This window comes from Coregonus clupeaformis, chromosome 27 (genome assembly GCF_020615455.1).
Source record: "Coregonus clupeaformis isolate EN_2021a chromosome 27, ASM2061545v1, whole genome shotgun sequence".
In the NCBI taxonomy this organism is placed as follows: Eukaryota; Metazoa; Chordata; class Actinopteri; order Salmoniformes; family Salmonidae; genus Coregonus; species Coregonus clupeaformis.
Window position 1 is genome coordinate 6,137,991 of NC_059218.1, and position 11,218 is coordinate 6,149,208.

At 41.2% G+C, this 11,218-nt stretch overlaps 1 protein-coding gene across 1 annotated transcript; it reads right to left on the minus strand.

Annotated features, from left to right (window-relative positions):
• Nucleotides 1–256: 256 nt before the first annotated feature.
• LOC121541754 (cytosolic purine 5'-nucleotidase) lies at nt 257–10,143 on the minus strand. Its single transcript, XM_041851036.2, has 18 exons — nt 9,819–10,143; nt 8,034–8,107; nt 7,712–7,829; nt 7,102–7,197; nt 3,757–3,848; nt 3,601–3,658; nt 3,377–3,470; nt 3,212–3,265; nt 2,983–3,066; nt 2,373–2,414; nt 2,172–2,273; nt 2,010–2,076; nt 1,635–1,805; nt 1,414–1,465; nt 1,253–1,313; nt 882–1,058; nt 666–761; nt 257–486 (listed from the first exon to the last, which is right to left on the minus strand). The coding sequence occupies exons 1-18, from the start codon at nt 9,914–9,916 to the stop codon at nt 442–444; spliced, it is 1,581 nt and encodes a 526-aa protein (XP_041706970.1). The 5' UTR covers nt 9,917–10,143; the 3' UTR covers nt 257–441.
• Between the last annotated feature and the right edge of the window lie 1,075 nt (nt 10,144–11,218).

Genomic DNA, 11,218 nt, shown 5'->3' on the forward strand with positions numbered 1-11,218 from the left:
ATATCCAAGTTGTCTTCCCCCCTTGACATACTGTAAAAACTGTCTTACAGCAGGTGGCGCTATACTTAAGCGATAAGGCCCGAGGTGTTGTGGTATATGGCCAATATACTATGGCTAAGGACTGTTGCGGAGTGCCTGGACACAGCCCTTAGCCGTGGTATATTGGCCATATACCACAAACCCCCGAGGTGCCTTATTGCTATTATCAACTGGTTACCAACGTAATTAGAGCAGTAAAACTAAATGTTTTGTCATACTCGTGGTATACGGTCTGATATACCATGGCTTTCAGCCAATCATAATTCAGGGCTCAAACCACCCAGTTTATAAATAAAAAAGAAGATGGAATTAATTGCCAGTCAAAACAAACACACAGCCACCTTTTTTGAGATATGGAGGAACAGTCGGAATAACAGAATAATTGTTTTGGTAAATACATCCTCACATGTCTTTCAGTTCTGCTGTGTTATCTTGTTCACTCGCCCTCTAAGAACAGAAAGGTTATATTTTAAAATCAATATGGACAATGGAAGATAGAGACAACAAAGATATACTTTTTCAGGGCTTAAATCTAGACTATTTATTTTAACAGATAAATAGTGTTTATTTAAACAGAAAACGCAACATTTGTAAATAACAGATAGCTGTAGGTATGAGTGTCAAACCTTGGCTTCAGCTATCTTCTGGACATGATCCAGAGCGGAGAACTCAGGTGAGGGGAAGTTAAGGGGGTGATGATCCACCAAGGACTCATGGGGCATCTGGACAGCATCAGGGGGGAAAAATCCATGTTTTTTCATGGTAATTTCAGCAAGGGATTTGATGAAAGAGTAGATGCATGTCCCTGTTATTATCACAGGAATATCTGAACAGGAACTCACCAGGACAGGTTGGGCCCTGAACAGGTAACTGAAGGGGTAGTGGAGCAGGTTAATGCAGGTGGAAGAGTACAGGTCAGCGTAACGCATGAGCTGGCTGGCGAACAGAGTCTGTCTGGAGCCACTTCGCAGAAGGCTGCCCATCTGGCCGTAGGAAAGATCCATCCTATAAATCACCACCTGTAAGACACAAAATGCAGTTAGCAGCACATTGAAATACACCATAAAGCCAGACGAAGAAATTCTCACTCAGGTGTAATTATGAAAACATTTCAGATAAATATGCCTGGGAAGCACATAAAAACATAACCTCGGTGGACGATGTGTTAGAGCATTTCTCAGAGAGGGATTATGTGTCAGTGGGCATGGTTTACCTTCATCCTGGTCTGAATGGCACTGATGTCTGGACGATCTCGACAGCTACTGTCCAGGTGCCTGAGGGGAAAGGCCAGCCAGATGAACAACATAATGCAATCTCTGTCAAATGCAATACTAGACAAGTGTCACTCATATAACAGAGGAAATGCCCACTCACTTGTACAACTCAGCTAAATACACATCAAGACGCTTCAGCTCTTCAAAGAGATCTTGAGAAAAAAGAGAAACACTCATCAAAATGGTGGCCTCAACTTCAAGATTACATTACCTAACATAATGTATGTAAGGTGGCCATGTGATGTCTGTGTGTGGTATATGATAGGTCAGTGTTAGGGTCACTGAGGTCATGAAGAGGAGGTTGACCATGTTTGTACTTACGGCTCTTCTCTGTCCACACCTGCAACTCCTTGGCCAGCTCAGGCACTACCAAGAAGGTCTTCCAACCTTGCCTCTTCTTAGACTTCAGGATGTCCCCAAAGATGTGGTCCCCCACATAGAGGATGTCCTTCCCCTTCACGTCCAGCAAGTCACACACAATGTCTGAGGAGCCTGCAGGGAGGAGAGACAGATGGAGGGAGAAATGGACAGATAAAAGAGGATGGAAAGGAGATGTGACACCCACTGAAACCAAGATGGGTGAAACACACTATTCCTCTCCCATCTCAATCTCATAGCTTCCCATTTCCTCTCTGTCCCTCTTCCTAGAATATATTACCTATTTTTTATCATAATATGAAAAATAACAATTATTACCTCCAGAGTAGACCGTTCCATGCTGGAGGTCTCCAGTGTATGTTCCGATGCGGAGCTTCCCTGTGTTCTATGTTGGATAGATTAGAACATTTATCTAATTGTGTGGTGTGTTAAATTATGTTTTCTATACACACCATGTAATGATGAGTCAAAGTGCCTTACCGTGTCTACCTGTCTCAGCACAGTTCCCTCTGCAAAGAACTGTGGCTTCCTGGTATCCACGACGACAAGGTCAAAGAATGCACGCCACGGTTTCTTTGGGTACTTATAAGAAAATAAATATTGAAATATTCATTAGAATTAATGTTAATTTGTTCCCCAAACCCTTTTCCTTAATTTGAAACTGGAGACACCTAGACTAACCTTGGCACCTGGTGGAGTTTCAAGCAAGTATTTCATGATAGCCTAAGAAAAAGAACAAAGACACATCCTTCGTGTGAAAAATAATACAATAGAATAGACGTCATGTATCGAATAGAATAGACATAATGTATTGAATAGAATGGACATAATGTATAGAATAGAATGGACATCATGTATTGAATAGAATGGACATCATTTATAGAATGGACAATTTATGGAATACAATGGACATCATTTATAGAATAGAATGGACATCATGTATTGAATACAATGGACATCATGTATTGAATACAATGGACATCATGTATTGAATAGAATGGACATAATTTATAGAATAGAATGGACATCATTTATAGAATAGAATGGACATAATTTATAGAATAGAATGGACATCATGTATAGAATAGAATGGACATCATGTGTTGAATAGAATGGACATCATGTATTGAATAGAATGGACATCATGTATTGAATAGAATGGACATCATGTATTGAATAGAATGGACATCATGTATTGAATAGAATGGACATCATGTATTGAATAGAATGGACATCATGTTTTGAATAGAATGGACATCATGTGCCATGAAACCATGACCAGAAGCCTGACCTCCGTGTAGTTGTAGTCACTGTTGGTTGCCAGGAACACTTTGGCCACCTCCTTAATGCGAGTCAGGAGAACAGGCAAGTTTGGCTGTAAAGAGAAGGAAGTAAAGGAGAGGGTAATTTCCTCTGGATAGAGAAATTATGTCCAAAGCACTTTGACAATATACTGTATCCATAAAAGGTATCCAATATGGAACAGCAATTAAGGGAGGTTCAAAGTTATTTTCACTCACATCTCTGACGACATATTTATCCAAATTCTTCAGAGTGCTTTCCTTCAGAGTGCCCTATATGACAAAAAGGAGTCAGTCTTTCCGCAAAGACAGACAGTAATGTTTCATAATGTGTGTGTGTGTATATGTGTCGGGATGGCCTGGTATGTACATTATAATGCTAACCGTATCATGAACAAAGTCCATTGCATCTCGAACATCCTGGAACATGCTTCTGAATGACATGAACAAGTCACCATGTTTGAAGCCTTTCTGGCAGCTTTGAAAAACAAAAGAGCAGAGAAACGACAGTCACATTATTCTCTTCTTTTTAATGATTTACAATTCTCACAACTGTAGAGAAAAAGAGAGGGTCAACGAAAAGAGGGGGGAGAAAAATAGCCACTCACTTTACATATCTGCTACATCTGGTGAAGAGGTCCACAAGGCAGCCATACAGATATGTCTCTGTGGGAGGAGCAGGAGGGCATTACAAAGTCATTCTACTTGACTTTTTTTGCAGTATGATTGTACAGAACTACAGAAAGTAATACTGTTGTTGCTACCTGAAAGGTTAAAGAGAGTGTTGAGGATATAAAAGCGGTCAGTGTTGCCTCTCTGAATGAAGTTGTTGGGGTAGTAGTCGTGGATCTTGTCCCTGTAGAGAAGGAAAGTATTCATACAACTAGCAAATTAAGAGTAATAATATATGCCATTTAGCAGATGCTTTTATCCAAAGCGACTTAAAGTCATGCATGCATACATTTTACATATGGGTGGTCCCGGGAAGTAGCCACAGACGCATACAAAGACATGTATCATGACAAAAACATGCATACTATGTACACACTCGGTCTGACAACCTCCCCAATAACACCAAACAGTTGCTATTGGAGCATTTCCAGATGATGAGTCATTCTGTGAGAACCCACTGAGCCAACAGATAACATCCAGAGGGCACTTAACCCACCAGCACTATCAATGACAAGACCTCTCTTTGAGTCTCATGACTATGTTAGGGTGTCATTTGAAAATACCAGCATTTACACATTTAGATTCTGTCAATTGCAGCTTTTGTAGGTGTGTTGAAGTTCGATCTAGAGCTACAGTGAGGGAAAAAAGTATTTGATCCCCTGCTGATTTTGTACGTTTGCCCACTGACAAAGAAATGATCAGTCTATAATTTTAATGGTAGGTTTATTTGAACAGTGAGAGACAGAATAACAACAACAAAATCCAGAAAAACGCATGTCAAAAATGTTATAAATTGATTTGCATTTTAATGAGGGAAATAAGTATTTGACCCCTCTGTAAAACATGACTTAGTACTTGGTGGCAAAACCCTTGTTGGCAATCACAGAGGTCAGATGTTTCTTGTAGTTGGCCACCAGGTTTGCACACATCTCAGGAGGGATTTTGTCCCACTCCTCTTTGCAGATCTTCTCCAAGTCATTAAGGTTTCGAGCCTGACGTTTGGCAACTCGAACCTTCAGCTCCCTCCGCAGATTTTCTATGGGATTAAGGTCTGGAGACTGGCTAGGCCACTCCTGGACCTTAATGTGCTTCTTCTTGAGCCACTCCTTTGTTGCCTTGGCCGTGTGTTTTGGGTCATTGTCATGCTGGAATACCCATCCACGACCCATTTTCAATGCCCTGGCTGAGGGAAGGAGGTTCTCACCCAAGATTTGACAGTATATGGCCACGTCCATCGTTCCTTTGATGCGGTGAAGTTGTCCTGTCCCCTTAGCAAAAAAACACCCCCAAAGCATAATGTTTCCACCTCCATGTTTGACGGTGGGGATGGTGTTCTTGGGGTCATATGCATCATTCCTCCTCCTCCAAACACTGCGAGTTGAGTTGATGCCAAAGAGCTCAATTTTGGTCTCATCTGACCACAACACTTTCACCCAGTTCTCCTCTGAATCATTCAGATGTTCATTGGCAAACTTCAGACGGCCCTGTATATGTGCTTTCTTGAGCAGGGGGACCTTGCGGGCGCTGCAGGATTTCAGTCCTTCAAGGCGTAGTGTGTTACCAATTGTTTTCTTGGTGACTATGGTCCCAGCTGCCTTGAGATCATTGACAAGATCCTCCCGTGTAGTTCTGGGCTGATTCCTCACTGTTCTCATGATCATTGCAACTCCACGAGGTGAGATCTTGCATGGAGCCCCAGGCCGAGGGAGATTGACAGTTATTTTGTGTTTCTTCCATTTGCGAATAATCGCACCAACTGTTGTTACCTTCTCACCAAGCTGCTTGGCGATGGTCTTGTAGCCCATTCCAGCCTTGTGTAGGTCTACAATCTTGTCCCTGACATCCTTGGAGAGCTCTTTAGTCTTGGCCATGGTGGAGAGTTTGGAATCTGATTGATTGATTGCTTCTGTGGACAGGTGTATTTTATACAGGTAACAAGCTGAGATTAGGAGCACTCCCTTTAAGAGTGTGCTCCTAATCTCAGCTCGTTACCTGTATAAAAGACACCTGGGAGCCAGAAATCTTTCTGATTGAGAGGGGGTCAAATACTTATTTCCCTCAATAAAATGCAAATCAATTTATAACGTTTTTGACATGCGTTTTTCTGGATTTTTTTGTTGTTATTCTATCTCTCACTGTTCAAATAAACCTACCATTAAAATTATAGACTGATCATTTCTTTGTCAGTGGGCAAACTTACAAAATCAGCAGGGGATCAAATACTTTTTTCCCTCACTGTAGAAACATCCACAGGCCTTCGCCATTGAAGCATCACTACTGTCTGCCTCACTGCAAGAGTATGAGGCAGAAATGCAATGGATATTGAGTGGATTTGAAATGGAACCGGAGCCTCTCGATAGCTTAGCTGCTGGTAGGGGATCCCAAAGGCATCTAAAGCCTGATTTATGAATGGAGGGTGGGCAGGCCCAAGTGCCCTCTGTATACATGTCCAACTGAAGTATAATCAATATAGTCTTTCACGATACACATAGTCCTACATACAACACAATAAACACAAAGATTAACTCAAAAGGAACTCACACAATCATACAATAACACACACCTAAACACACACATACAGACATTCATTCGCAAATCCCATGGCACCAGGTGCTGGATATAAATATACTTTTTTATATTTGTGAGCTGGTTACATCACCATTGTAAGCCAATGGAAGAGTGAAGGATTCCAAAATAGTGCTGCTATTCTGCATTCAATTAATGTTTAGAAAAACATTGTAACGTTCCTGCACACCTTGTGGTGTATCATGTTGGTTGTGAAACATGCAGATATTTTGCAGTCATTTCTCAGTCCTCCATGAAGGAGCCAGGACAATGGGGGCTGTTTTATGTTGAAGGCTGAATATAACAGCAGTATGTAGGTCTACTGAGACACATGCTCACAGTTGGATCTGACCGAGGTCAGGATCAGGCTCCCTTGGTCTCCAACATCCTCTGTTGTATTTTTTAATTTTCATAATTGTATTTTTTAAGAAACTCTGTCCGGCTTTCAACTTACTCTTGAAAGTTGTAATAGTAAAATGCACAAGGTGCAATTTCGAAGTTGGGTAATGCATCATCAGTTTTCCTCTTGTCATGTCAGTCATTGCATACCTTAGAGAGCTATTTATAACTTGTAAGAAATGTCCAGATCAACTAGCCCATGTCAGCTAACGTGGGATGTTCCCCAATGCTGAAGGGGGGCCTGAGTGAAAAAGTTTGGGAACCCCTGTGCTAAATGACTAAAATGTACAAATGTAAAATGTTCCCCTGCTTAGATGACTTTGTAAAGTGATTGTGCAGATATTGTGCAGATATGTTCTCAGTGACAGTGTTGACCCAAGGACAACCTTTTACAGAATGAAAACCAGTACACTCAGAACAAATCACCACCACACACACACACACTATTGTATTTCCTGTGATGTAGCGCTCACCTTTTTAGAAAGGTGAAGCCATGACTGCACAGCAGAATTTTTCCATTGGAGTCCACCTTCAGCAAGTTGCCATACATTGTGTCAAATACCAGGCCACTAGGAAGGAGGGAGGATAGATTGGGATGAAAAAGAGGATGAGAGCATGGGGGTGAATAAAGTTATACAGAGATAAGCAGAGAGAGGAATAGATTGGAGAGGGCAAGATGATATCTTTTAGATGTGTGGCTGTTCTTGATAGAATAAGTAGGTTACTTTTTATTTCTCCTCTATTTTGACGTATCTTGTTATACTGTTACCAGGCCTTTGGGGAAACTATCTCTGCAGGATGTCTGTTTATACTGATTATATTGTAAAATGTTTCTCCAGCAGTGTCCCCCTGGGCCAAGGACACAGAAAATAGACTGCACAGAGCAACAAATGGCTTAACAATAATGGTTAGGGGTCATTTCATAAGTAGACTCCCATGAAGAGTCCATGCTAACTAACCATGCTTTGCATCTACCCAATGTCTTTGTGAGTAGTGGGTCATGTTATTTACTACCAAACTAAACATATGTAAACATAAACAGCATGCAAATGTGTGTGAGATCAACAGGATGAGAGAACTTACCGAGTGGGGAAGGTGGGGTCGTAGTTGTAACGCAGTAGCTCATGGGGATAGCCTATAGACACCAGCCTGTCTCGGAGCAGCTCAAAGCCTAGATCCTCATAGTCAGGAGACTTGTACGCTACACATACAGAACACATGAACTGTCAGTACATTCATCAGTGGAAATGTTACAATATTTGTATGCTTATATACTTAAATCTGTGAGACATAGTGACTAGATTTCCATATTTTCTCAAAATATCTGCCTATTTTTTTTGCCCTTCACCAGTACAAGCACATCTCTTTGTTGGTGTAGGTCTACTGGGCTACTAAATAAACCTACCTGCCAGCGTGTAGTCCATGTCAAAGCCATAGCATTTGATGTTCTCCAATGTTACACTTCTATTGACGAACACCCTGTAATCAAAGGAAAACAGGACTGACAGTTGGAGTTTCTGGGGATAATATCTAGGAGACAAACACGGGTCAGTTGAGGAAAAGCAGATATGGGTATGCCGAAGCTTTTCAGGATACCCAATCAGCTGTACAAGGGTCATTTATAAAGACTGAACAGGGTGGGTTCAATGTGGCTCTAAATCTGACCTGTTGTCTAAGACCAGATAGATGCAACCTTCAAGAGTAGAACTAATTTTGACAAATTGACAACTTGCTTCATGATCAGATTGGTTGTTATTTCATTTTTAAAAGCCATTTAGTCTAATATTTCTCCAAACCATGGGAATCATTCCACTTGAGCTTAATGGGGCTGGTTAAATTGGGATATGCCTCACCAACTAAACTCTTGGGGATCAACCATTAAAGAATATCTTATGCTACACAATCAGTCAAATCAGTTGGTAGTGCCGTAGCGGGCTCTATATCCTACACTATATCAACAGTTCATTAACATCTGTCATCAATCCTGCCAACATGGGCTAGACACACTAAGAGTCTCAGACACCCATGTTAATCTAGAGGAAGGTCATTTAAGGTGAAGGCTTTTTTTTTTTAACATTATTAAGAGGCGGTTATAGTATTGGCAAGGATTTCCAAGACTTTGTACCATTAGTCACGTACCATGATTAATGTATCATGATTCAACTCAATGAACACACTCTGCATGTGATCAAACTCCGCAGTCTGTGGTGCCGTAGCAGAAACTGTGGTCGCACAGTTCACACATCACTTTAGCTCTCTAGTATCTACCACACAGAACTCCCCCAAGTCTTCATTAACAGGTTTATATTTCAGTAATGGATAGCCTATGTAATAACAAAATCCATGTGTTATAACAAAAATAATTTTGTTAAATAAAGGAGAGAAATAGATTGCTGTATTCAGAAAACTCCAGTGCCCTTAGCCCTACCATTATTTATTGTTTCCCCAACATAGCATTAAATTAGCTAAAGAGAGATTGCTTTTGTTCAGTCATTCATGACAGGTTGACAAGGTAACCACAGAGGGGTTTCCTGTGTCACCAGGTGATATGGAGTCTCTGTCACTGACATCCTGGGAGAGAGACCCATTTCCCTCCTGTCTGAGTGGCCTACACCTCTGTCGTTCCCTCCCCAGCTCCTGCCAATAGCAGCCAGTTCAAACATATAGAGTTGCTGTTAATAATTCACCTGACAGCTCCTGTTCTGGAAGTGTGTTGCTGAGGAAGCCTCATGTGAGCGAACAGTCACTCTGAGACAGTGAGTGCCTGGGATGTATGAACAAGGTTACTGATGGAGTATATCTGGTTTGAAGCACCCTATGAATGGTGGACACTGACAGTAATTGGTTAAATAGTCTACCTAACACTGGTGTAAGAGGATATCGAATTGTGCCCAAGTGTGCATTAGACCAAGTGTGATTTACACCTGAGTGAATGAGAACTCGTATAAAGGTTAGAAAACCTGAAGACCTGAGATGCTCTTCTCCTTTAGACCGCAGCCAAACAGCTGTCCCATAATGTGGAGGAAGAACAGAAATGGGTGATTCTTACAATCTAGGTCTGAAAGAGAAGGCCTCCCAGATAGGCCAAATTTACAATAACCTTTCTTCAAATCGTTGGAAAATGATTATATATGGGTGTACCTTATATATGGATGTAATAATAAATATTATGCTACATCAAATAACTCACTTGTGCTGATAGTCCCTGTTCTTCAGCAAGGCCACATCGGGCGAAACGCTCGGGTCTGAAGTAGGTTGATCTCTCACAATCCGAGTCGGATCCTCCATAGTCGTCGCTGTTTCAGCCTCTCTAGAGGCTACCCATATCAAATGCCACTATCCCCCTCAGCCTTAGCTGTCATCTCACTATTAGCCTACTAATTGGAGAGGCATTTAAAGTTGTAAAATACGCAGATGTGCGCGTAAAGAATGTCCCTACACGTCAGTAAACAACAACCACTCCCCTTAATAAACGTAATGGCTCCGTAGTTAAAAGTGGGTGCGGGTGCTCTGGGACCTACGCATCTTGTCTATGAATTGGTTGGTCACACGTACCGCGGTCTGGAAGTTGGCTTAAAACACCGAGATAATGTTATCAGACACGCACACACAGAGAGGGCGACGCGCGTTTGGCTCGAGATTGCAAATAGCACGTTTTCTGAGATCTGAACAAAACTGATCGATTTTCAAAAACAACACACAAAGAAATTACTTCAGACTTTTATATTAGGATATATATACACTACCAGTCAAAAGTTTGGACACACCTACTCATTCAAGGGTTTTCTTTATTTTTACATTGTAGAATAATAGTGAAGACATCAAAACTATGAAATAACACATATGGAATCATATAGTAACCAAAAAAGTGTTAAACAAATCAAAATATATTTTATATTTGAGATTATTCAAATAGCCACCCTTTGCCTTGATGACAGCTTTGCACACTCTTGGCATTCTCTCAACCAGCTTCATGAGGTAGTCACCTGGAATGCATTTCAATTAACAGGTGTGCCTTCTTAAAAGTTAATTTGTGGAATTTCTTTCCTTCTTAATGCGTTTGAGCCAATCAGTTGTGTTGTGACAAGGTATACAGAAGATAGCCCTATTTGGTAAAAGACCAAGTCCATATTATGGTAAGAACAGCTCAAATAAGCAAAGAGACAGTCCATCATTACTTTAAGACATGAAGGTTAGTCAATACGGAACATTTCAAGAACTTTGAAAGTTTCTTCAAGTGCAGTCGCAAAAACCATCAAGTGCTATGATGAAACTGGCTCTCATGAGGACTGCCACAGGAATGGAAGACCCAGAGTTACCTCTTCTGCAGTGGATAAGTTCATTAGAGTTACCAGCCTCAGAAATTGCAGCCCAAATAAATGCTTCACAGAGTTCAAGTCACAGACACATCTCAACATCAACTGTTCAGAAGTGACTGTGTGAATCAGGCCTTCATGGTCGGTTTGCTGCAAAGAAACCACTACTAAAGGACACCATTAAGAAGAAGAGACCTGATTGGGCCAAGAAACATGAGCAATGGACCTTAGACAGGTGGAAATTTGTCCTTTGGTCTGGAGTCCAAATTGGAGA